Source organism: Trachemys scripta, chromosome 4 (genome assembly GCF_013100865.1).
Source record: "Trachemys scripta elegans isolate TJP31775 chromosome 4, CAS_Tse_1.0, whole genome shotgun sequence".
Taxonomy (NCBI): Eukaryota; Metazoa; Chordata; order Testudines; family Emydidae; genus Trachemys; species Trachemys scripta.
The window spans coordinates 109756218-109783464 of NC_048301.1; the positions used below are offsets into that span (position 1 = coordinate 109756218).

At 49.5% G+C, this 27247-nt stretch overlaps 1 protein-coding gene across 2 annotated transcripts in view; it reads right to left on the reverse strand.

Annotated features, from left to right (window-relative positions):
- CD151 (CD151 molecule (Raph blood group)) overlaps nucleotides 1-27247 on the reverse strand; it is a 61123-nt gene that overhangs the window by 22799 nt on the left and 11077 nt on the right. Inside the window, exons 2-4 of one of the 2 annotated variants that reach the window (XM_034770350.1) lie at nucleotides 12812-12922; nucleotides 1880-1983; nucleotides 366-557 (exon numbers count right to left, since the gene is read on the reverse strand). In XM_034770350.1, the coding sequence (XP_034626241.1) occupies nucleotides 366-557; nucleotides 1880-1963 (276 nt within the window). In that variant the 5' untranslated portion in view covers nucleotides 1964-1983; nucleotides 12812-12922. The remainder of the gene's footprint in view (nucleotides 1-365; nucleotides 558-1879; nucleotides 1984-12811; nucleotides 12923-27247) is intronic. The other variant, XM_034770351.1, reaches the window with a different exon arrangement.

The window sequence follows — 27247 nt, forward strand, 5'->3', positions numbered from 1 at the left end:
ACTTATTTTTTGGTTTTAAATGCCCCACCCTGCCTTCACTCCCAAATTTATTCCCATTTTTTCCCTACCAGCCTGAACATTTCCTTTGCTTGGAAATGTTTTGACATGCTCAGATGAAAAGTATCATATATTTATTATTTAGCACCTTTGGAAAAACACAGAAACCAATACATTCTCTGAGTGGGACAGAAAGAAAGGAAAGTCTCCTCTGTAATAGAGACAATCCATCCCAAACAGGAGAGCGGGCCAGTCAGGGAGTCACCGGTACGTCTCTCTAGGTCCAGAGGAACAGAGATGCAGCTCTCTCCTCACACACACAAGACGTTTGGTGCCCAGCACTGTCCTGGGGCAAATAGGAAACCTACCACTCTCAGCAGGTTCCGCCGCTCTTTGAAGGTGGCGCAGCACCCGAGGATCCCGGTAATCATGACGACGATTCCCGCCACCACCAGGATGTAGGCGGTCGCCATGTACGTGTTGGAGGACAGGAGACTGATGTAGTCACTCTTCTCGGCCAGAGTCCAGATACCCACCGCCATCACCGCCCCACCTGCCAGCTTAATAAAGAGAGAGGCAAGCAGGTGAGATGCATCTGAGGTGGGCACTTCCTCCTTTTCAGGAGTGGCATCCCCTGCTGGGCCACAGGGATCAGATTTCAGCTTGCTGACAGAGGGGCTGATCCAAAACCTACTCAAGTCCAGGGAAAGACTCCCACTGATTTCAATGGGCTTTGATCAGGCTTTAAATGAAGCCGATTCTTCCTCTCTCCCCAGTCTCTCAAGGGCCCTGGGAGGTTCCAGGGAGTCAAGGCACAGTATTCCAGCTGGAAGGGGATGACAGCTGGCTGGGGGTTTGCCCATGCTGGGCGGGGAACTTTGTAACTGGAGTTCTAAGTTTCCAACCTTAACCAGTCTCTTAGCTCTTACGATTGCTTAAGTGCTGCCTAGATGCCAGGGAATGGAGAAGAAGAGAGGGGGGGGGATGCTTTGCTTTGCAGCCTTGCTGGCTGATCCAGGAGTGATACTGACTGCTTCAAAACAACAGCTGTGTCTACCCCCCTCCAGGACAGAACCACTGGGGGGCAAGGCTATAAAAGGTGGGGACCCTGGTTAGCTAAACTCCAGTGAGAATGACCATTAGCACAGGAATGCCCCCGCAGTCGGGGCACTTTGGATGTGCCAACTTCTCTCCTTCAGGCTACCCTTCCTCTTTATGGGACTTGTGTTCCCTAGAGGTTTTTCCCTGGTTGCCAATTCACTGAGGCAGTTCATAATTCATTCCTCTGTAAAGGCTAGTCAGGACCCTCCACAATCATTTCTTCTAGCCCACGGATGTCTGTGGCTGACAATAGACTGATCCCTTGGCCATCATTTAACTTGAGGTAAAAACTCTAGTGTAGACATAACCGCAGCAACTACCCCCATAATCCCAGCCTAGCCATCTTCATTCCACTGCCAGCCTGTGCTATGCCACGGGGCAGAACGAGAGACGAACTGAAGGATGTCCTTTGTCTATGGGCTGCCCTGGAGTATCTGATGCCTTAAGAATTGTGCCCTGGGTCACCCTCCCCTGAAGTGGGCAAAACAGCACTTTTTCAGGCCGCCCACTGCTGTCGATATGTGATCATTTCAGGGCCTACTCCTGGTCAGTCAGATTATAGTCCTTCCGCCCAATGTTGGCAGCTTGGGTCTAGTTAGATACCTGGGGTGAAATCCGGGACTCACTGAAGTCAAGGAACATTTTTGCCATTGTCTTCGGTGGGGCCAGGATTTCACCCATGCTATCCATCCCACCCCCCTGACCATTGAAACAACAGATGTAGCCCTCAACGAGGGATGTGGTGAGGCACACAAATGCGGTGAGGGAGCTGGCACATTACCCAGAAGAAGAAGTTAAAGATGAAGAGCAGGTATTTGAGGCAGATAGTGCCGCATGTCTCCTTCTTCTCCGTGTACTCACGCATCTTCCTGGCTCAGCTGGTCTCTGAAATGTGATACAAGAAGAAAAGCCTGTTAGTTTTCCTGTCTCCCCCTAGGGAGGCATCACTGCTCTCCTCTTGCAAACAGCAACCACTCCTCAAAGCCGGTGCGGAGGTGCCCAACTGAGGAACCCCAGCATGGTGACTGATGAGACTCCAGAAAGAGCTGTAAAATGAAAACTCCTGCGTCCTGATTGCATTCTATCGCTCCTGACAGAATCAGAGAGAGGCTGTGTAATCATCTCATCTTATTATGTTATCCCCCATCCACTCCTCCTTACGTTTGTTAGGCACACTTCTTATGGCTCATCTGCAATTGGACTGGACTGTCTTTGGGGTAGGGACCAGGCTACCCACGTTTGACAGCACCTAGCACAATGGGACCCTGATCCTGATTGGGGCACTGTATTGCCTACTGTAATAGCAATCCCAAACATCACAGTAAAGAAACATCTCAGGAAGAAAATGGACACATCGCTCCTCCCCCCTTTTCATTTTTTGTCCTATTTGAACAAAGGAAATAGAAGTCCCATGCCTGTTCAAAACTACACCCTCTATCCAGATCAAACAGGAATCACTCCATAAGAATGTCAGGAAACGGAGAGGAATTTTGTGGACATGAAGGAGAAAGCTCTATACAAGTGTGATTCACCCTCAGGATAAGAATCCTCCTATCCTAGACAGTGTCCAGATGACTCAGTCCCTTCCTGGGAATTCTTCCTTACATTCAACAACCATCTCCAGCAGGAACTATTGTACCAGCCACTTCCCCTTCTGCCTGAGACTAAATCCTTTATGTAAACACTTCTCTTAGGTTTCAGAGTAACAGCCGTGTTAGTCTGTATCCGCAAAAAGAAGAACAGGAGTACTTGTGGCACCTTAGAGACTAACAAATTTATTAGAGCATAAGCTTTCGTGGACTACAGCCCACTTCTTCGGCTGTAGTCCACGAAAGCTTATGCTCTAATAAATTTGTTAGTCTCTAAGGTGCCACAAGTACTCCTGTACTTCTCTTAGGGATCACCAGACTGGATCAGACCCCAGCGATATTCAGTCCAATATCCTGTCTCCAACAGTAGGCGGCACCAGCTGCTTCAGAGGAAGGAGCAAGAAATCCTGCAGTTCGCAATTATGGGATATCTGCCCCCTAGAAAAGTTCCCTCCTAACCTGTGTAATTTAATAGAGGTTGCCTTAAACCCTTAAGCAGGAAAGTTTATATCCCTTCCAAACTCCTGCCTATTATAACTCTGGACTTGATAGCCAAACAAATATCTAATCCTTCTTTGGAATCCTGCGAAGCATTTGGCCCAAGAGATATCCTGTTGCCATGGGTTCCAATGGCTAATTGTTAAGGCTGCGAGCCTGTCACGGAGGTCACGGATTCTGGTGACTTTCCAAGCCCTCCGTGACTTCTGCAGCAGCCGGTGCAGCTGGCCAGGGGGCCGCCTGAGCAGCTCGGGGCAGTGTTGGCCCACCGTGACTCTCCCCCCAACAGCAGCAAGAGTTTGGGTGCTTGAGGGGACTCAGGGCTGGGGCAGGGGCGCGGGAAGGGGTGACGGCTCCGGGCGGTGCTTACCTCGGGGGGCTGCCGGAAGCGGTAACATGTCCCTTGGCTCCTAGGTGGAGGGACTGGGGGCTCTGCGCACTGCCTCCACCCGCAACCACGGCCAATAGGAGCTGCAGAGCCGGCACTCAGGGCAGGGGCAGGGCACGGAATCCCCGACTGCCCCTGTGCCTAGGAGCTGAGGGACATGTCCCTGCTTCTGGGGAGCTGCACAGAACCAGGTAGGGAGCTTGCCAGCCCTGCCAACCCCCACCCCCCAGCACCAGCAAAGGTCACAGGTCGCCCCGCCCGCAAGAGTGCCCATGGTGCCCCTGGGCTGCCTTCCCCCCAGGGGGCCCAAGGGGTATAGTACAAGTCATGGACAGGTCACGGGCCATGATTTTTTTTTTTTTTTTTTTTTTTTACTGACCGTGACCTGTCCATGAGTTTTACTAAAAACACTCATGACTAAAACATAGCCTTACTAATTGTATGTTAACCCTTTCCAACTCTGGGCCAGCTTACTTCTCCTATAGATGATGAAGGCCCTAAGCCCTTTTCAAGAGCCAGCTCTGGCTCCCAAGGTCAATTTTAACAAGTACTAGGAGGGAGAAGCACATGCAAATTGGTTTCATATGATCTGCTGGTCATTGCACCCCCCTGAGCAATGCAGTTATATTGACCTAACCCCTGGGGTAGACAGTGCTGTGTCGACAGGAGGGTTTCTCCTGCCTCTCATGGTGGTGGATTGACTATGCTGATGGAAGGAGCTCTATCAGTGTAGTTGTGTGTTCACTAAAGCACTACAGTGGTGCAGCTATCGCGCTGTACATGTAGACAAGCTCTTAGGAAAGGCAGGCCGGCACACTGCAGGGAGAAATTTCTCTTTGCTTTTCTCTGGTCAGCAAACATCCAGGATAGGCCAATGCGTTAGGAGCCAGCAAATTAGACCCACAGGAATGCAGCAATGGGCATGTGCCCATCCTCAAAGCTGATCTGCCCCTGCCTGTCCTGATTTCACAAGAAAACATTTTCCCCTAAAAGAGGATCTGACACCATAGTTGGCAAGAGAAAGTCACTTCATATGGGAGGGGAGTGGCTCTGAGATTAAGGTATTTATCAGGGAGAATAACCACCAGGTTCTTTTCTCCTGGTCTCTGGCCAACTCCATTGTCTACACTGGCAAGTTTCTGTGCAGTAAAGCAGCTTTCTGCGCTGTAATTCCCGAGGCGTACACACTGCCAAACCACTTAGTGCGCAGACACTGCGCAGTTGTAGCGCTGTAAAAAAACCACCCCAACAAGAGGCGTAGAGCTTTCTGCGCCGGGGCTACAGCGCTGCGGTACCAGTGTAAACACCCTGGTCAATTACAGCGCTGTGATTGGCCTCCGGGAGGTGTCCCACAATGCCTGATCTCACCTCTCTGGTCATCGGTTTGAACTCTACTGCCCTGCCCTAAGGTGACTAACCGTCATCCCCACCCTGTAAATTCCTTTGGAATTTTGGAAGTCCCCTTCCTGGTCTCAGCGCATCTTTCCAGGTGGCCATGTCTGCTCCATGCACTAGGTGATTCCCCGCTTGGAGCAATGCTAAGCTGCTAGACCTCATGAGCATTTGGGGAGAGGAGGCTGTCAAGTCCCAGATGTGCTCCAGCCGTAGGAATTGATACCTACGGACAGATTTCACGATGCACGACAGAAAGCGGCCATGACCGGGACACTGCAGTGCAGGGTCAAAGTGAAGGAGCTGCGGAACACCTACCACAAGGTGTGGGAGGCAAACCGCACTCCGGTGCTGCGCTCACGAGCTGCCAGTTCTACAAAGAGCTGAACGCGATACTTGGTGGCGACCCCACCTCCACTGCGAAGGCCACTGTGGATACTTCAGTGGCTTGCATGCCAGTTGAAAGTGGACCAAGCCGGGAGGAAGAAATCTTAGACGAGGGGGGGGGACCCAGAGGCAGAGGATGACTCAGAGGTCAGGGATGCATGCAGCCAGGAGCTTTTGAACCTTCTTATAGTCTTGGCCTTCACAACATCCTCTGACAAGAAGTTCCACAGGTTGACTGTGCATTGTATGAAAAAAATATTTCCATTTGTTTTAAACTACCGCCTATTAATTTCATTGGGGTGACCCCTAGCTCATGTATCATGAGAAGGAAGGGGGAGGGCTAGCTCAGTGGTTTGAGCATTGGGCTGCTAAACCTAGAGTTGTGAGTTCAATCCTTGAGGGGACCAGTTAGGAATCTGGGGCAAAAATCTGTCTGGGGATTGGTCCTGCTTTGAGCAGGGGGTTGGACTAGATGACCTCCTGAGGTCCCTTCCAACCCTGATATTCTATGATTCTAGGAGCTCTTTTCTACCCTGGAGGTTAGCCAGTCACACCTATCAGATGCTGGCAAAGCACAAACAGGGGAGGAGGCCCCTGGTAAGTGGATCTGATTTTGGGAATTGCAACCGATTAATAATAGTCTGAAGTAGCCAGCTTCCACAGTGTAATCACCACGCACTTCTCCAGTGGCAGGGCAGCTCTCATTCTCGTGTGCTTGCGCTGCAGGGCTGGGACAAGCTCATCACAGTCCCATGAATGTGGCTTTCCTCATCTGAAAGTTCTGTAGCCACTGTTCATCATCCCAGATGTGCATGACGATGTGATCCCACCACTCAGTACTTGTTTCCCGAGCCCCAAAACAGCGTTCCACTGTGGTCAGCACCTCCGTGAATGCCACAAGTAATCTTGTGTTGTAGCTACTATGCATGGCAAGATCAATGTTGCACTCCTCTTGCCTTTGTAGTTTAAAGAATAACTCCACTGCCACTCATGATGTGTTGGTTAGAGCAAGCAGCATACTGGTCAACAGTTCGGGATCCATTCCTGCAGCCCGAAGAGGCAGGACATGCCATATAGAAATTGTTGAAAGATGGCTCCAAATGCGGACGGAAGCACAGGGATTGCTGGGATGAGAAGCAATGCATGAGGGGGCACTGGGACAGGACCCAGGATGCCCTGTGACTCCCTCCACCTTCCCACAACTCTTAGCGGCAGAAGAGAAAGAGATGCTCTGTGGGATAGCTGCCCAGAGTGCACCGCTCCGAATACCACTGCAAGTGCCGCAAGTGTGAACACGCTATTTCACAGGCAGCTGACAGTGTGAACACACAACAGCAGTTTCCCTTCAGCGCTCTCTGAGCAGCGCTGCAACTCCCGGCACTATAACTCTGCCAGTGTAGACATGCCCTTAGAGAAGATTAATTACCACATGGCTGAACGAAAGCACGGGGGAGTGGATGGTAGTGCCATCATCCGCTCTGAATAGCCTTGTAATATCGGAGGGTTTTTTCCCTCCTTTTAAACAATGTTCCTATGAATTTCAGGTTTCTGGAAGGTGACAGATTTAAAGTCCCAAAATCTCTGTTTAGCTACAGAACACTTACAGCAGCAGCAGCAAGGCTAGTTTCTACACACTGTGCTAGCCGTGTGCCTCAGCCTACACCTGCCTAGACAATCTCTAGATAATTCAGTCTTTAGGGCCCATGCTGTCCTTGGCCTATTCCCCAAGACTGCCAGGAAGGGGGCCATGGAGTGCAAATTGTGATGTGAACCCTCCGGAGATCAACAAACTCATTTCACTGACTAGCCAGGAAATTGTAACAGTTGCTGCCAAGCTGTGTAAGATTTGAACTAGCAACCTAGATGCGAAAGGTCTACAATAGACCCTCGCTAATCCCCTGAGCCATCCAGCACCCAACCCTGGAGCCCACTCCTTCCCTCAGAGGATCCCAGGATACAGATGCCCCCCGCAACATCTTCTTTCCCCCACAAAGAACCACGCTATGCAGTCACCTGACACTGCATCAGCTTTAGTTAGAAAGAGCAACCACGGTAGGTTGGTGCATTGGTCTTTCACATACAGCAACCTGGATGTAAGTGTACATTAAATCAGTGATGGAAATACATCTTAGTCCCTAGTAGATATTTAGTCACATCATGACTCCACCCAACAGTTGGATATGAGGCAACACAAGTGGCTATTTTTCCCCTGGAGAAGATCCAAACCAAAAACAGAGAGGAGGAGCAGCAGGCTAGGATTGAGGTGTAATAGCATGGGGGAAGGACGGAGGGGAGAGAGGGCGAGAAACTAGAACTAGTTGAGTAAGAGATGATGAGGAGTCAAAGCTGAGGTGAACTGGACGAGCTGCGTAAGGGGATGCAGGAATGAAATAGCGGGGTGGGGGTGGGGAAGGGCGCCTATGGTTTGGTGCAGGCAGACCTATGTGAGAGGGAAGCTTGCTGAGCAATTATCCCCGCTATTCTTGGATCAAGCTACCACTGATTTACTTCCACCAGCCCTACATTTCCCCTACACTCCTCCCAAAATCCAAGCCGCTATTACAACGACGTGTAGCGAGGAGGACCCTTTTGTTTCTTTGTCCTCATCAGCATCCTACCCCCAGTGAGGTGCCTCCAGGAAGGTAGGGGTGTGTGTGTGTGTGTGTCTGTCTCTCTCAATTCCCTCTGAAGCCAAGGCCTATGCTGAGCACTCAATGGAAACGGTACCAGGGAATTGCTCTCTGCTTGCCACATATCGGGAGCAAGAGATTCCTGAGAGGCGCAGCAGGGTGTCCTCACCCCATACAGCATTTTACAGTGTATCCTTATAACGTATGTACAGCAACTAATAAAGAGAAGGGGGGGGGAGGCAAGCCTTTCCCCTCCCTTTCCAAGAACCAGTTGGATGCCCCAGGATGGGGTATCACTGGAAGAGATAAGCTTGAGTAGGAGACTGGGTGTGACCCTAAAAGCCCCTCAATGCTCACTGGCAAAGCCCCCACTATAAAGTAAATTGTCTCAGGCCTGACGCACTCATTACTCCTGTCAAGGCTCCTTCCCCACTCTGAACTTTAGGGTACAGATGTGGGGGCCTGCATGAAAACTTCTAAGCTTAACTACCAGCTTAGATCTGGTCCGCTGTCACCACTACCAATGTGCTAATTCCCTTCCCTGGGTAGCCTTGAGAGACTCTTCACCAATTCCCTGGTGAATACAGATCCAAACCCCTCGGCTCTTAAGACAAGGAGAAATTAACCATCCCCCCTCCCTTCTCCCACCAACTCCTGGTGGATCAAGATCCAACCCCCTTGGATCTAAAAACAAGGAAAAATCAATCAGGTTCTTAAAAAGAAGGCTTTTAATTAAAGAAAAAGGTAAAAATCATCTCTGTAAAGTCAGGACGGAAAATAACTTTACAGGGTAATCAAACTTAAAGAGCCCAGAGGACCTCCCTCTAGCCTTAGGTTCAAAGTTACAGCAAACAGAGGTAAACACCCTAGCAAAAGGTACATTTACAAGTTGAGAAAACAAAGATAAAACTAACACGCCTTGCCTGGCTGTTTACTTACAAGTTTGAAATATGAGAGACTTGTTCAGAAAGATTTGGAGAGCACGGATTGATGTCTGGTCCCTCTCAGTCCCAAGAGCGAACTCCCACCAAAACAAAGAGCACAAACAAAAGCCTTCCCCCCACCAAGATTTGAAAGTATCTTGTCCCCTTATTGGTCCTTTGGGTCAGGTGTCAGCCAGGTTACCTGAGCTTCTTAACCCTTTACAGGTAAAAGGATTTTGGAGTCTCTGGCCAGGAGGGATTTTATAGTATTGTACACAGGAGGGCTGTTGTCATAACTATAAAGGGAAGGGCAACTCCCAACACCGTGTGATGATAAAATATTAAAAGGTGTCTGCGTAAGGTATCACATGTAAACTGGTAACACACTGGTCCCAAAAATCACTTTGTGATGTATGTAGAGGTTGTATATAAAGAATGGTGTGTGTGTGCTAGAAACACATTCTTCAAATGTGTTTTGGAGGCAGTGTATACAGCAAATCTGCCCTAGCCAAAGGAGACAGTGAAATCCGCATTGACTGGCTTGAGACTGGCTTAAAGGCAGAGACCAATGAAAGTACATTTACTTAGAAGGTAAACAAAGCAATCAAGTGGAGGAGGAAACAGTTTAGTGAGCAGAGTCTGCATGTCCAGGAAGTCTTCCTGGCGCTTGAGACAAAGACAATGAACAATAGAAAATATAAAGGGAACAAAAAGACATTCTAGTTATCCAACAGCAACCTCTGAGCCTCTGAATGGTGGATCTTCTTGGCCTGAAGAGCAGGAGCTGCTGGTAACTTGCTGTAAGTGACAAACCGTTTTAAGCAAAGGTATAACTTTTAAGGAATTACATTTTAGGCTCTAGAAAAGATGTTATTTTTGTAACCCTTTTTTCTCTCTTTTATTCTTGCCTGCTATCAATTAAATCTCTGTTCTTTATTAATAAACTTATTCTTAGTTTTACTCTAAGCTATCTTAGTGCTGTTATATTAAATATAGAGAGACTCCTTAGCTAACCTAGCAGACTGGTGTGTACACCGTCTCTTTCAGGGCAACAAACGTAATAATTTCTGAGTATCTAGTGAGAGGGACTGGAAACTACAGACAGAAGTCTCTGAGGAATTCAGTTACTGGGGTGCACTATCTGCAAAGCAAGGTTAAGACTGGCAGAGTCTCAAGGAGCTTGTGGGTGAAGAGGACAGACTGGTGTGGCAGGGAGCTGACACAGTCTAATCCCCCACAAAGCACACACTGGCTAAGGCAGAGGAGTAACATAGTGGCTTATGGTTCTGGGCTGCCCTGAGGAGAGCATCATTTGAAGAGGGGTGTTGTGGTTTAGTAGCTATTGCACTGGACTGGGAATCAGGAGACCAGGGTTCTATTCCTGGTTTTGCCACGGTCCTGCTGTGACACCTTGGGCAAGTCATGCTCAATGTCTCTGTTTCCCTCTCAGCATTTGCCTGTCTTGTCTATTTAGATTGTAAACTCTTACTCTGTGTGTGTGTGTGTGTGTGTGTGTGTGTGTGTGTGTGTGTGTGTGTGTGTGTATACTAAGCCTAGTACAATGGGGCCCTGAGTTTCACTGGGGCCTTTAGGTGTTACTGTAACACCAATAATTAATAATGAGATCTGGATAGGAGACTTTGATGTTTGTCATTATTGAATATTGGCAAGTTATTACTGTGAGCCAGATTCTCAGTGGGTGTAAATCAGTATAGCTCCCTTGGCTGATTGGCACCTGCTGAGGATCTGCTGTGTATCTTGAACAATGCGCCCACGTCCCCTGAGCCCCACGGGATCAGATTTTCACTTCACCCAATCTAACTAGATGACCGCACTTTTCCATCCAAAAAAAAAAAAAAAGGGGGGCGGGGGGGCTCTTTGATGGCATCTTCACTGCCAAACAGCAAAAGGTACAGCCTGTTACTGTTGCTGGGTTGCCTTTTTAGTATTTCACTCTCCCTGCCCTGGGCCAGATCCCCTGCTGATTGACACCTCCCAAGGGTCCCATGTATTTAAAGTGGGAGATGTCAGACTTGCCAGAATCTTGTTGTGCATTGAGGGGGGGCAGAGGTGGGGAGGAAGTGGACATTCAACTTAGGCTCTAATCAACCCTGGGTGAGACAGAGTCACCACATACTCTCTACACCAAAACCTCTGCCACTGCTCAAGGCCTCCTGGGAATTTCCCTCTCACACACACAGATGTTTCTATCAAGCCTCAGGTAAGGACTTTTCAGAGGATCTTGCAGAACTAAACTCAACTGTTCTGATAAAAGAAGCAGTAAAAGCACACAAGAGGTCCTCCTCTCTGTTTATTTTCAAAGAACAGGCAGAGAACAGCTGCAGGTTTATGCAGCACAATGATTCATGGAAGGGTGGTAGCCAATGAATCACAGAACAATCACTGCTGTCTTTCGTTTGATCTATCCCTCCTAGCCAGTACAGGCTGCTCCTGCATGCTTGGTGACTAGCCAAGGAAACTATTCATGAAACACGTGGTTGTTTCTGGACCTTCCCTTTTGTGTGTAATGCATTTTATTTTCCTTGTATCACACAGAGTAGACTAGCTCTCTGCGAGAGGCTATTCCAGACTGCTGTGTAGGAAGCAACACCTGTCTTCAGGGAAATAGACAACGGAAAGATATATCTGAATTGAACCTCTGGCCCAAGCAGCTAAGAAGCTGATCCTGAGTGGTGGTGGGCATCCATAATTGCATCATTGTTGGGAAAGCCCTGGAGCGATGTGGAGCATTAAAATGATCCTTTGGGGCCTGGTTTTCAATAGAGTTTGGCATGCTGGGTGCTGAGCTCCTCCGACAATATGGCTGTAAGTAACACAGTGGGAGCAGAGCACTTTTGAAAATAACCCCAACTGTGGCACTTGAAAATCCAGTCCTAAACATGGTACTGTAGCACCCGTTACCCTGTGCTGAGGCATCTGCGTCTCAAGGTCTAGTTATGGGGTCCCACCTCAGCCCACTGGATTTTGTTAGCTGATCTATGTATGTGCACATGCCAAAGCTATGAAAACACACGCACCCACATTCAAATAGGTTATAGGCACTTGTTTAGTCACACACACACAAAGTGGCTCAATGCATCTGCCTCTACTTGCCCAGTAACAGGAGTCAATTAGACAGCAAAGAAAGAAAGCCGGTCCTGAAGACTTTTCTGCATAACCTGCCCTGAAGCTATGTCTAATGGATGGGGAGGTAAGGCACTGTTTCTTAACCTAAGTAAATTAAATAACTCCCAGGCCATAAAAGGCAACACTTAATAGCAACTAGGAGGAGATTAGTGTCCAGGGTGAGCCCAATGATGTGTCTTTATTGTCTCCCCAGTTTATACAAGTCAGACAAAAAATAAGAGTATTTAGCCGTTCAACCTTTTGGTGGCACCCATGGCCATAGTAGCTAAGTGCTGGACAGATGCAGTGTAGCTGTACTGTAAGGTCCATAGTGGACTTCATAGCCCATCTTCGCCCACATACGTAATGCACAAGATAGGAGTGTCTAGTCCTCAGGTGAGACTAAGTTCTAGTTCTGGTTTTGCCAACCACTTGCTGTGCTTGGATAAATCACTGAAGGCCTAATTTTCAGAGAAGTTGAAGGGCAATTACAGGTGCTCAGCACTTCTGAAAATCCAGCCCTTAACCTCTCTGTGCCAAATGAAAATCCCACTAGCACTTCCCCTTGATCTACCAGCTAGGATTTATTTTAAAAAATGGATCCTGCTGCTTATCACCTCTGCCCTTGGGTGCCTTATGGTACAGAAAACAGCTATGAACCATTAAATACAGCCTTCCCGCCAGCTGCTTGTGAAGTGCTCTGCAATGCATAAATGCTAAATGCTATTACCTGCCTAAAGCAGACTTTCAAGGGGGAACAAAAACATGGCTACCACTGACCTCTCAGGGCGAGTAAAAGTCGGAGCACAAATGAGACCTCTCAGTTCTCCACAGTGACGTCTTCCTCTTTCACCTGCTCTCGTCTTCAACAGGATACAGGAAAGAGAACAACTGAAAAAGAAGGAAGACAGCCCTCAGCAAAAAATTATTCCCTTTCCCTATATTAAAAAGCTAATAGCTTGTCTTTCCATCAAACCTTCATTCTGTAACATCAGAGCGTCTGCTCACAAAGTATTCTACACGCGTGTGTGTTGGGAGGAGGAAAGAGGGAGGCCCCTGTTGCAGCTCTGGGAGATATGATGGTAGGCCTCTAGTGCTGGAAGCTGCCAGAAAGGGGCAGCCAGTCACTGGGTTTATAGTCACATGTCTGTAATATCATGTAAACCCAGCTATTGTTTCTGTCAAGACTGCCTAAACCACAGCACAGGTGCACTCTGGCAACACAAAGGAACCTAAAAAGGGGTGGAAATGGCTCCCTGAGAAAGCCCATGGAGAATATGCCCTGCACAGAAAGACACCCCACCCAGTGTAGAGCTGGCATAAGGACTCCAAGCCAGCTCTGCTGCCAGCCCCTGGCATAGGGGTCATGTCAGGATTGGGCCAGGGGTATGGAGTGGGCGGAAGTGGGCAAGCAGGGGTGGGAAGGGGGCACAAGGCCACAGCACACAGCTCTACAGTTATTCACCAATTGCCAGAACTCATAAGGAGCTCCAGAAAGCAACACAGATAGAACAGTTCTGAGGCGGACACCTGGAGCCAGGAAGGGCCCCTGGCTGCTCCAAAACATGCGGAGCACAACAGTGGTTAACAGTGGTTTAAAGTTTTCTCAACTCCAGCTCTGGAGTCTTCACTATGAAACCCTATGGGACTTTCGCTGTGAAGTCAAATGGGTAGCCAGCTCCAACTTTTCTTTCTTTTTCTTTTCTTTTTTTTGGAAGGGGAGGAAATGAGGAGGAGTTTAGACAACTTGCCTGTTCTCCAGAAAGAGCACTGCATGGGGAGACTTGAAGTCTCCATGGGCTGCATCTTTACAGAAAGACTAAGAATGGCTACTATGAATTACAGCCCAAATCAGGCTCTCGATAAGTTGCGTTTGGCAAGGCTTGGGAATCCTTTGTCACAAACTGCAGGACATGAAAGGCGAACAGGAGGCAGGAATTTACCTAAAGCCACTCATTTATATTGCAGACCAGGACCCTACTGTGGTAGACGCCGTACAAAACAGAATAAAAAAAATCCCCATCCTCCCATGATCAGTCTCCCTCTCTCAAAAGCTAATATTAACGTATCCTCCTAGTGAGAATGCTACAGTTTCTTCCCCCGCCCCCCCACCCCATCCCCTGCCTTGCCCTTTAGCTGCTTGTGGAGATACAGCTGGGGAACTGGAATTCCTACTTGTAAGCAGTTGGCACACATCCCCCTCAAACAAAAATCCTGCCTGGGGTTCTGGGAGTTAAAGGAGAGCAGAAGTACAGTGTTAACGGCTGAGCTGACTTGTCTCTACTCCCACTGCTTTCCTTCCCCACCCCAGAATAGAACACCGTTTACTTCTGTTGTCTTTAAAGTCACACTCCTAGCTGCAGAACAACAGGAAACAAGTGAGTCTGAGATTTTTCTCAAAATGCCAGGCAATGCAGAAACACTGAAGATTCCACATGCAAGAGTTTTTCCTCTCTCCTGAAATCTCTGCCCCTGCTGGCAATGCTGCTGGGGGTGAGGATGGGGCTTTGGCACTGATTTATCCCCTGCAAAGGTGGTGTGTGTGACGGGTTGGATCACAGAAACCCCTGGGAGCTGCCACCTGATGCGCCCAGACTACTTCTATCCCTGCTTTCCCTGCCAGCTCAGGACTCCAGCACCCTGTCTTGCTGAGCCAGACACTCCCGTCTGGCTCCAGACACAGACCCAGGGTCTGAATCACTTGCCCCAAAGCTGCAAGTTTACCTGAAAACAGTTTACCTGAAAACAGACAGAAGTTTGCTTGTCTTTAACACTTAGATGCCCAACTCCCAATGGGGTCTAAATAAATCCGTTTTACCCTGTATAAAGCTTATACAGGGTAAACTCCTAAATTGTTCGCCCTCTATAACACCGATAGAGAGATATGCACAGTTGTTTGCTCCCCCAGGTATTAATACATATTCTGAGTTAATTAATAAGGAAAAAGTGATTTTATTAAATATAGAAAGTAGGATTTAAGTGGTTCCAAGTAGTAACAGACAGAACAAAGTAAGTCACCAAGCAAAATAAAATAAAATGTGCAGATCTATGTCTAATCAAACTGAATACAGATAATCTCACCCTCAGAGATACTTCAGTAAGTTTTTTCCTCAGACTGGACACCTTCCAGGCCTGGGCACAATTCTTTCCTTCTTTCCCCTGGTACACCTCTTGTTCCAGCTCAGGTGGTAGCTAGGGGATTCTTCATGATGGCTCCTTCCCTTTTGTTCTGTTCCACCCCTTCATATATCTTTTGCATAAGGTGGGAATCCTTTGTCCCTCTCTGGGTTCCCATCTCGTCCTTCTCAATGGAAAGACACCAGGTTAAAGATGGATTCCAGTTCAGATGACATGATAACATGTCACTGCAAGACTTTATTGCCCACTTGCCAGCACACACATATACAGGAAGACTAACAGATAAACACAAAAAGAAGAACAGGAGTACTTGTGGCACCTTAGAGACTAACAGATTTATTAGAGCATAAGCTTTCGTGGACTACAGCCCACTTCTTCGGATGCATACGGCTGCTACTCTGAAACCTGTCATTATGCAAGATAAACACAGCCATCTGCAGACAATGGTCCTGGTTAATGGGAGTCATCAAGATTCCAAACCACCATTAATGGCCCACACTTTGCATAATTACAATAGGCCCTCAGAGTTGTATTTCATATTTCTAGTTTCAGATACAAGAGTGGTACATTTATACAAATAGGATAATCACACGCAGTAGATTATAAGCTTTGTAATGATACCTTACAAGAGACCTTTTGCATGAAGCATATTCCAGTTACATTATATTCACTGATTAGCATATTTTTATAAAACCATATAGACTACAATATCACAGTGTGATCCAGCAGCTTGAGTACAGCATCAGGACCCCCAGCATACTACTCCTGGGTGTGACATTAACTCACTTTGTAGCTTGGGGCAAGTCACTTCACTTCTTGGTCTTCATTAATACTGACTAACCTGCCTTGCTGGGATGTTATAAGGATTGGTGTTTGCTACACACCTGGAAGAAAGGGTTAAGTATTACCAAAAGGCCAAAACCCAGTTTTTACTGAGGCAGATGCCCCTTGAAGTTATTAGGAGTTTGAATAGGGCCCACAGGAAGTACAAGGGATAAACTGGTCTGCAGGAAATACAAGGGATAAACTCTCATGTACTTCCAACATCCCTTAGGCTAGGTCTATACTACCCGCCTGAATCGGCGGGTAGAAATCGACCTCTTGGGGATCGATTTATCGCGTCCCATTGGGACGTGACAATCGATCCCCGAATCGGCGCTCTTACTCCACCAGCGGAGGTGGTAGTAAGAGCCGCCGACGGGAAGCCGCAGAAGTCGATTTTGCCGCCGTCCTCACAACGGGGTAAGTCGGCTGCGATACGCCGAATTCAGCTACGCTATTCACGAATTTGTGTATCTTAAATCGACTCCCCCGTGTAGTGTAGATGTACCCTTATTCTTCTTCCTCCTCCCCCTCCCTGCCTTAAAAAAAAAAAAAAACCTGGAAGGAGCAGAGTTAACTTCCTGGCAGCGAAGAGTCTATTAGACCATACAGCATGTACAGTGGCCCAGCTGCCCTGCTGCCCTGCTGCAGCGCTTGTGGTGGAGACAATCTAAGCTGACGGGAGACCCGTCGGCTTAGTAACTGCTGCCTCTGCAAAAGGTGGTAGCTATGTTGGTGGGAGAACCGACCTGGCACTATCCACATCAGTGCTTAGGTCGGTATAACTTGCATTGCTCAGGGGGTGTGAATTATTCACACTCCCTGAGCAACATGAGTTGGACTGAAGTAAATTGGTAATATAGACAAAGTCTTAGATCATGGAGCAATCTCCCAAGAGAAGTGAGAGCAGCCCCAACATTTGAGACACTCACTCGCAAGTCGCCTGGAAAAAGCACTGGAATATAAACAAAGCTAGAAAATAATCCTGCATTGTCAGGGAGCTGGGGTGGGTGAGCTAGAAGGGACCTTCCTACCTCTACTGTCCGTGTTCCTAGGAGAGCCATTTAAAAACAAATGGGCAACATTACCAATGTTAAAAAAATAAAATAAAAAAAAATAATGAAAGGTTTCCAAACTCTTCTCCAGACGCTCTCTTTACACCAGCTGACTGACGCTGAGTGATAGAGCACCACTGTCTGCTTTCTCCTCCTCCCTGATGTAAAGCTGCCGACCTCAATGCCCAGCACTCCAGACAAGGGCTCTGATTTCCTAGGACCAGCCTTTTGGTCTAGCTCAGCTAGATTCAGAGTCCTTGCATGTATACACAGGTCTCCACCAGATCTTTCCCCTGCCTGTCTGCACTCCTGGCAGCACTCACTAGCTCGAATAGCTCACGGACTCTTAACTGAGGCTCAGACAGTGCAGCAACTCATGAGCCAAATGTCCAGTCCTGCCCCCTCATGACATACTGGGCCTGAAACCTTCAGGAACTTCAGCTGTGTTCTACCCTTTGTTGAAGCTCAGCATGGTGCTGCCGCCCGTGCCCCTTCCCTTGCAAGAGGATAATCATCCCCAGGATGCAAAATGCGTTTTTCATTTAAACCAGTTAGAACACACTTGAAAGTCAAGCCACCAGTGCCTCTAGGGCTGGTGAAAAGCATGAGTGTGATCAAACCCTTAAACTGTATGAGACAAGGAAGCTACTCAAGGGGCAGATATATGGAATGGACATGGAGCTGAATTCCCTCGCTCCCCTTTTTGATTCCCCTTTGTTTTTTAAATAATCTAGAAGAAGCATGATCTAGTGCAGAGGTTCTCAAACTGTGGTTCATGGACCACCACTGGTCCACGAGCTCCATTCAGGTGGTCCGCGGATAGTTCCCTCTAAGGTGTGCGCCTGGGCGGCCTCACATGAGAGAATGAAGGGCCACCCACCTAATTAGTGGAGCCGCGCAGACATGACTCCACTAGAGAAGATGGACATATAAGGTGAGGTGGTGGCCTTGGAGGGAATAGGGGGTAGGTGGGTGGGGGAAGTGGAGTGAGAAGAGGGGATGGGGGGAATTTGAGACATGCAGGGCTGTGGCGCCAGAGAAAGAGGCAACTTTCCCCAGCTCCAGGGCTGTGGCTGCCGGGGAGAGAGCCCCCTCCTTCCCAGCCCCAGCTCGGGGGCTGCCGTGGCAGGACGTATTCCTGGAGGTTTCATCATATGACATAACCTTTAGTTGAAGATTTAGATAAAGATTCATCTTTAATTTGTGAAGACTCCAGGGCAATCCTAGAGGATTGTCAACCGTAGGCCAGGAGGCTACAGGCCACAGCTCCCAGAACCTGATCCTCTGGAAAGCAACAGGTCCCTCAAAACAGATTCCAAAACAGCTGAAGGTGGTACACGGTGCACAATACAGGGCTGCAGACAGAGCAGGTTTGGAGATGGACACTCCATGCATGGATTAATGAAAGCTCTTCTGTGCAAACCTCATTATTGTGTCTGAAATAAGGCTCCTTTCATCCCGAAGGATCCCAGAGCACTTTATACTATTTATACACAGGAACCACTTCACCAGCCACTGAGCTGAAAAGAGGGATAATAAAAGGCTTTTCACTCTTCACTAGAAGTGCCAGAGCTCAGGGCCTGCTGTGTGTTTTCAAAGAGCTCCTTGCGATCTGGACCAGAGGAACAGAGGATGAGTTAGGTCAGTCTCACCTAACAGACAAAACAAACCTGCTGTAACTACACTACCTTTTCCCCTCTAAAGTTCCCTATTGTTACTACTGGTGTAGCTCGGCCATGGTGGCAGTGGTAGCCTAGACAGGGAGCACTCAGGGTAGTCCAGCCTCTGGTGTTTTTAACGCCATGCTATCAGTGATGAGCTGCCAAAATCTTAGGAACCAGTTCTTCCACGGCACGGCGGCGATGGCGGGTCCTTCAGTGCTGGAGCGAATGAAGGACCCGCTGCTGAAGACCCGGTAGGGAACCGCCCAGTGACTACAAGCCCCCCCCATCCGACCCCCACCCATGTCCTGCCCCCAACTGCCCCCCTCAGAACCCGAAACCCATCAACGCCCCCGCTGCTTGTCCCCTGACCACGCCTTCCTGAGATCCCCAACCCTAATGGCCCCCCAGGACCCCATCCCCTACCCAACTCACCCTGCTCCCTGCCCCGACTGCCCCGACCCCATCCACCACCACCCCGACCTCCCACGCCTACCCAATCCCCCCCATTCCCCGTCCCGACCACCCCACCCAGAGCCTCTGCCCCCTCCAACCTCTCCCCCCCCCGTCCCCGGGACTCCCTGCCCCTTATCCAACCCCCCAGGCCCCAGCCCCTTACCATGCCGCTTACCCCCGCCTCCCCCCCCCCCCAGAGCCTCAGCGTCCAGGAGCAGCCCTGGACAGCGCTGCAGTGGCGTGGTGGCTCCACCGGGGCCCGAGCTCCCGCCGCTCGACCCAGAGCTTGCAGCCCCACCCCGGCCTTACCCGGCTCTGAGCGGGGTAAGCAGCATGGTAAGAGGCCGGGGGGATTGGATAAGGGACAGGGAGCAGGGGGTGGGAGGGTTGGATGGGTCAGAGATTCTGGGGGGGCGGTCAGGGGACGGGAAATGGGGGGGAAGGCGGGGCTGGGGGGGGATCCTCAGATTCTCATGGGTGCCCCTGCGGGGCCCAGGGCAAATTGCCCCACTTGTCCCCCCCCCCCCCAGGTGGCCCTGGAGCTTGCAGCCCCCCCCCCTTACCTTGCCGGCGGCTGCTCAAAGCGACAGGTCAGGGAGCTGTGCTGCTGGCAGCTCGGCACGCTGCGGCTCTGGGGGAGGGGGGCGAGGGGAGTGGGGAGAAGGGGAGAGGGGAAGGGCCGGGAGAGGTCCCAGCTGGGACTCCTGGGAGCTCAGGTTGGGGACAGGACGGTCCCCGCAGGCGGAGTTGTTTGCCCACCCGCCCGGCCCTTTAACAGCCCGTTCTCCACCGGCGTCTAATTTTAGCAACCGGTTCTTGCGAACCGGCTCCAGCTCATCACTGCATGCTATCCAACTCTACTCAAAGCCCTTACGTAAAAAGCAGGGCTCTCGCCTACACTAGAGAACTGGATCCAGTGCATTATGCCAGTTTAATCACAAGCTATTTAGTGCATCTGCATTCACCATGCTGAATCCATGTAAGTTATGCCCCCCTCCATACAGACTAATGTCCTGATCAATTCCCTGATCATTCCCACTCAGGCCTTGGCTACACTTCAGAATTCACAGCACTGTGAAGCGCGAGTGTAGTCGCGCCGCCAGCGCTGCGAGAGCTCTCTCGCAGCGCTGCAAGTACTCCACCTCTCCGAGGGGAGTAGCTTGCAGCGCTGCGAGCAGGCGTGCAGCACTGCAGGCGCTAATTACACTGGCGCTTTACAGTGCTACACTCGGGGGGGGGGGCGTTTTCACACCCCTGAGTGCAGCAAGTTGCAGCGCTGTACAGCACCAGTGTAGCCAAGGCCTCAGTTCCCACAGTTGGTGCATCTGGGCGATTCCCCAAGGTCCACAGTGCGCTGTGGTAGGACTAGTTGAATCTTTCAGCTTCTCCGAGTCCACGCTGGCAATAAATTAGTTCAGATGAACTGGTTAGGCCGTTTGTAACCCACCTGTAGACAGTGAGGGGAATTTCTGTGTGTGGGTGCAGTGCTTAACAACTATTCTAAGGGCCTTAACCAGTTGAATTTTTCTAGTGTACATCAAGCTCTTTTTACAAGACAGTTTCACCTCATCCACACAAGCTAGCCAAACTATGTTGTAACTTTTATGCTCAGCAGGTAAACACCATTGGCTGAACTGAGTCCACAGAGCTCTTATAGAAGGTGCTTTCTATTTATTATTCACAGATCTTTCAACATCATCTCAGTCCCCAAGCGAGTTATCAGCAGATTTTGGATCTACATGCAGTGTTAGGTGTGCCCCACCGCCAGCAGTTAGTTATCACACAGTGATAGTCACACAATCAGTTGTTAAGACTTTGAACCACAGCATTAAAAAATATTTTCAGGAATCACTGGAAGAGGAGATAGCCGCTAAGGTGCTTCTATAGCCCCCAGAGTCATCATAGCAACTGGGCAGGACACCTCAGCACCATTAGTGTATTAGTGTAGAGCAGCACTGTCCCCATTTAACAGATAGGGACCTAAGGCATGGGCAGACTAAGGCCTTGTCTACACTACCAAGTTTTGTTGACAAAACAGGGAATGTGTACACACTGTGATGCAACTTTTGTTGGGTAAAATGCCTAGGTTTGGCGACAAAATACATCCACCCCGATGAGAGACATCAATCTTTTTCATCTACATTTTTCTCAAAGTGCCAGTGTAGACACCATGCTTGATTTCATTGCTTTAATTGGCCGCCCTGAGGTGACCCACAATGTCCATCATGACCACTCTGGTCAGCAGTTTGAACTCTATGACCCTGCAGCCATGTAAACATCCATCTGCCTCTCCCCCTTAAAACCATCAGGAATTTTTGAAATTCCGAGAGGTCTCATCGCATCTTCCCAGGTGACCATGGCAGGTTATCGCAGCAAACGCTCTCCCGCTTGGACCACGGCGCAGCTATTGGATCTGATCAGTATATGGACAGAGGAGGCTGTGCAGTCACAGCTGCGCTTGAGCTGTAGGAACTGGGATACCTAGGGGCACATTTCTTGAGGCTTGTGTGAAAAGGGCTATGATCGGGGGAAGCTGCAGTGCAGAGTGAAGATAAAGGAGCTGAGGCAGGCGTACCATAAGGCAAAGGAGGCAAACCGTTGCTCCGGTGCTTCACCTAAGACCTGCCAGTTCTATAAGGAGCTGGACGCTATCCTCAGTGGTGACCCCACCCTCACCGCCAAGAGCCCTGGGGATACTTTGGCAGGCCTGGCAGCGGTGGAAAGAGGACCTAACCCAGAGGATGACGTTATTGATGAAGAGGTGGAGTTAGACAACGATATGGAACTCCCCGCAAGGTCACCCGGTGGGGCAGGCACTCCAGAGGTGTCTAGCTCGTCTCAGCAGTTGCTCTCTGGCGAGCAAGAAGTAGGAGAGGAGATGCCCGGTAAGTGGCTGTAGTTTGCGTAGTGTGGAGGTGAGTTCAGGGTATAGAAATGTGGGAGGCTGGCTGCGTTTCTGTGAGCCGGACATTTCCCTGTGTAGCTAATCAGTACAGCGGAACAGGGTGTTAATGCATGCCGAGATCTCACAGGAATCCTGCAAAGAGATCTCCAGGAAAGTTTCCTGGAGGTAATTGACAATCCTCTGCCGAAGGTTCCATGGGAGAGCAGCTTTGTTCCTTCCCCCATTGTAGGACACTTTCCCGTGACATTCGGCAATCACTTGTGCAGGGACCGAAGTGGCACACAGGTGAACAGCATAGAGAGCAGGGCAGAAGCCACAAGCATGGAGTAGATGTGCCCTCATTTCCCTGTTTACCTTTAGCAGTGAGATGTCTGTTAGAAGGACCCCCGCCTGTGGAAAAGTGTGGGGAATTTTAGAATTTTTTCCCTAGTTGGCTGTACCACGACCCTTGCAGTGTGTGTGCTCTTCCCCCCCCATGTGCAGCATCATTTCCCCCCCACCCCCGCCAACACTCACCATGCTTTGGATGTTCACAGAGATGTGTGCTTGCCAAGGGTCAGTGAGAAAGTGATTGTTATGTTGCAAAAGGTGTATTTAACTGAAATACTTCAATGCTGTGTGTGAATTTAACAATCGCGCTTCTCTGCATTGCAGGGGCAGCTCTAAGCACTAGCAAAGCAAGCACGTGCTTGGGGCAGCCCATTTGCAGGGGCAGCAGGGATCCAGCATGGGAGCTGAGAACCAACAGGGGGCCCTGGGAGCTGTAGTTCCTTGGTTAGCTCCCTGCCTATAGAGCCAGCCCTGGACCAGGGAAAGAACTACATTTCCCAGCATTCCCTCGGCCGCTAGTAACAGGAAAGAGGGGGAGGGAGTGAGGAAGCCAAGACCTCATGCTGCAGCCTGCTATGAATGGAGAGCTGCACTGTGAAGGTAGGGATACCATATTTTAACATTCAAAAAATAGGACACTCCATGGGGAGGGAGGGAAGGTAGCCCCACCCTGCCACCATCCACTCCCTCTGACTGCCCCCCACAGAAACCCCAACCCATCCACCCCCCCCGGGACCCCTGCCCCAACTGCCCCCCAGGACTCCACCCCCTGTCTAGGCCCCACTGGCCCTTGTCCCCTGATTGCCCCCTCCTGGGACCCCACCCCCATCTAAGCCTCCCTTCTCCTTGTCCCCAACTGCCCCCTCCTGAGACCCCCCCCAACTTACCCCCTAGGACCTCACCCCCTACCTGTCCCCTGACAAACCCCTGGGACTCCCATGCCTATCCAACTGCTNCAGTCCCCTTACTGTGCCACTCAGACCAGCGTGTCTGGCTTCGCACAGCACCAGACACGCTGCTGCATACATGCTGCCGTGCTCCCCTGTGGAGCCACAGCCCCCCCCAGCACCTGCCTTCCAGATTTGGACACCTCAAAATTCAGGAGTGCTCAAGCTCAGTTTGGGCAGCTGTTATTTCATTTCTCCCAAATCAAATATACTGATCCACTGTAACTTGCTGTAGAAAAAATAAGATAAAATTGAGCAAGAAATGCTTCCCAGTGGTTATTAAGACTGGAATTGCTATTTTCAACAGCCATTGCCTTTTGTTTGTTTAAAAGGAAGACAGTGATATTGCATTGGCAAATTCCCCATAGAAAGAAAGAGTGGAAGAAAAGAATAATAAAGGCACCTCAACTTTTCCTCATTTATGTAGGACAGTCTTAGAATATGCATCCAGATATCCTCCAATCACACAAGCTGAAAATTGTTCCACTTTACTGCCATTCTGTAACCATATGGGAACCAATCCTGTCTGTGTTCTGTGCACATCCAAAATTCCTGCTGAATGACCTGCCCTGGGAGCGAGTTACCAGTGACCCAGGGCTGCCGCGGAAGGAGGCTGCAGGGCGGAGGGGGGTGGGGTTGGGGGGTGGGGAAGAGAGCCCAGGGCTGGGGCGGCAGGGGGTGTGTGTGGGGCAGTGGTGGGGAGGTAGGGGGGAGCCCAGGGCTGGGGCGGCAGGGGGGTGTGGCGAGGAGCCCAGGGCTGGGACGGGGGGGGGGGGGGGGCAAAATTTTTTTTGCTTGGGACGGCAAAAAACCTAGAGCCGGCCCTGCTGCATTGTCCCTTGTGCTTCGGCAGATGCGGCCTTCAGGAACAACCCTTGGACCCCGGACGAGCGTCTCGGGCAGATAAAAAAGCGCCCAAGACAGAGCAAAGAAGACAGACGTGTTCCGGGAGGAACTGCTCTGCTCCAATGCAGAGAAAAGGGAAAGCAAGGAGTGCTGGGAAGCGGAGCGGGAGGACAGAAAAGAGAATCAGGAGTTTGTTAAGGACGCAACTGAGAAGATGATTAAAGTAACGGAGGAGCAAACACAGATGCAGAAGTCCTTAATAATGTTGCAGAGTCAGCAGATTGGTGCTCCCCCTCGCCGCAGCACATTCAGAACTCTTTTCCATGCCCCCCCAAACTCCGCCCACATTTTTCTTTCCACTGCCCTGGACTTCTCAGTTTCCCCTTCACTCCACCCCCTCAGACAACTTTCACAATGATGGCTGGACCCACACACAGCTGTGAAAGTCTGCTCTTCCCTGGTTCCTCCTTTCCCAGTGGGCACTTGTGTGTTTGTGCGTGCTGTTTCTTGTGCAATAAAAACAAAGTTTTCAAATGGTAACTTGTCTTTATTTGTTTCCTACAAATTGAGACAGCAAGCCCTACTAATACACACACAGGCAGGTTAATCATTTGCTTACTGTAATGTAAGGCCCCAAATATCATCTTTGCTTCCTAAGAAAACTACATGTAATGTAACATTGAAGCACCACTCACAGATATAAGCATTAAGGGTTCTCATTTTCAAAGTGTTGCCTCAAAGCTTCCCTGATTCAAATTGCTCCCTCTGGGCTCCTCTGATAGCCCTGGTATCTGGCTGCTTAAAGTCAACAGCCAAGCAGTCTGCCTCAGCACTCCACCCCTGAGCAAATCTTTCACCCTTAGCTTCACAAAAATTATGCAACATACAGCAGGCAGCTATGACCATGGGAATACTGTCCTCATGAAGGTCTAAACTGCCATAAAGGCATCTCCAGCATGCCTTTAATCTGCCGAAGGCACATTCAACGGTCATCCGGTACCTACTTAGCCTGTTGCTGAACTGCTCCTTACTACTGTCCAGGTGTCCCGTGTAAGGTTTCATGAGCCACGGCTGTAAGGGGTATGCCAAGTCTCCCAGGATCACTATGGGCATTTCAACATTCCCCACTGTAATCTTCTGGTTTGGAAAGAAAGTCCCCACTTGCAGCTTTCTGTACAGGTTGGTGTTCCTCAAGATGCGTGTCATGTACCTTCCCAGATCACACCACGTTGAGGTCAGCGAAATGCCTATGGTGATCCACAAATGCCTGTAACACCATGGAGAAGTACCCCTTCCTATAGATGTACTCAGTTGCAAGGTGGTCTGGTGGCAAAATTGGAGTGTGTGTGCTATCTATTGCACCTCCACAGTTAGGGAAACCCACTTATGCAAACCCGTTCACTATTTCTCACACATTTCCCAGAGTCACGGTCCTTCGTAGCAGGATGTGATTTATTGCCCTGCACACTTGCATTAACTCAGCCCCAACGGTTGACTTCCCCACTCCAAACTGGTTTGTGACCGACCAGTAGTAGTCTTGAGTCGCCAGCTTTCACACAGCGAATGCCACACGCTTCTCTACTGATAGGCCGGCTCTCATTTTGTTGTCCTTGCGCCACAGTGCAGGGGCGAGCTCTGCACACAGTTCCAGGAAGGTGGCTTTACGCATCCGAAAGTTCTGTAGCCACTGCTCATCATCCCACACCTGCATGACGATACTATCTCACCTGTTCATTGCTTGTTTCCCCAAACCCAAGAGCGACAGCCTACCCTGTGCAGCTGTTCTGTGAATGCCAAAAGCAATCTAAAGTTGCTCCTATCCATATCACACAGCATGTCAAGCACCTGGGAGTCTTCTTTAGTTAGGAACTTCACGATTAACTGCACTGCCATGTCTTCATGACAGTTAACAGAGCATAGGAGAGCATTGCAGGATCCATTCCTTCTCACAAAGATGCTGGGGTGCATAGCAAAGAAGGGCCATTGAAAAATGCCATGAAAGAAAGCTGGAAGTCCATGGAGTGCTGGGACAGAAAGCAATGCATCACAGGACATAGAGCCCAGTCCCAAGATGTACCACGACCCGCTTCGCCTTCCCACAACACCTAGCGACAGAAGGTGCATTGCTCACACTGTCAATGACAGTGCCCCAACTGTGGATGCGCTCTGCTGACAGAGGGAGCGAGTGTGAACATGTGATTCTGATTTTCATTATGCCAATTTCTGAGTGTCGACATCACCTTTCAGAGTAGCAGCCATGTTAATCTGTATCCGCAAAAAAAACAGGAGTACCTGTGGCATCTTAAAGACTAACAAATTTATTTGAGCATAAGCTTTTGTGGGCTACAGCCCACTTCTTCGGATGCATAGAATGGAACATATATTGAGGAGATATATATACACACACATACAGAGAGCATGAAAAGGTGGGAGTTGTCTTACCAACTCCGAGAGGCCAATTAAGTAAGAGGGAAAAAAAACTGGTGACAAGCTCTTCTAAAAACGATAGCGTAGCTAGAACCTTCATGGGCTAGGAAGTCTTTTCCATCTATCATTTCTACATTTCTCTGGTTTCTATTTCTCTGAGGGCTCAGTTTTTTGAAGCCGGAGTACCTCTGGCTATTAAGGCTTTTTCACAGTTGAGATCAAATATTGAGCCTGTTCAAGGGCAAATTAAATGATAGTTCATTTCCTGAAGCAGTAGGAGCCTCTCTCTTTGCTGCTGTAGCAACAGCAACATGTTATGTGCAGGAAACTCAGTACTGAACTGCCTCTAAAATAATCGTCCTTAGAACCAAAATGAACACCCTGTTGCTAGAAATAAAAGTCCCTTCCATCCCTCCCTCCCTCCCCCTCTCTTTTGCAGCAAACTTTAATGGATCCACAAAACCATTTACTCAGCTGTTTGTAAAGCAGCCTGCAAACATCACAGAGAAGCATCAGCAGGTGAATAAACAAGGGGAAGGCATGGGCTGTTTAAAGGCAATTACAGGCTGGCTGAGTGCCAATGTTAGGAGGGGTGGGGGAAACAGCACACTCAAACAAGCTGTAACTCA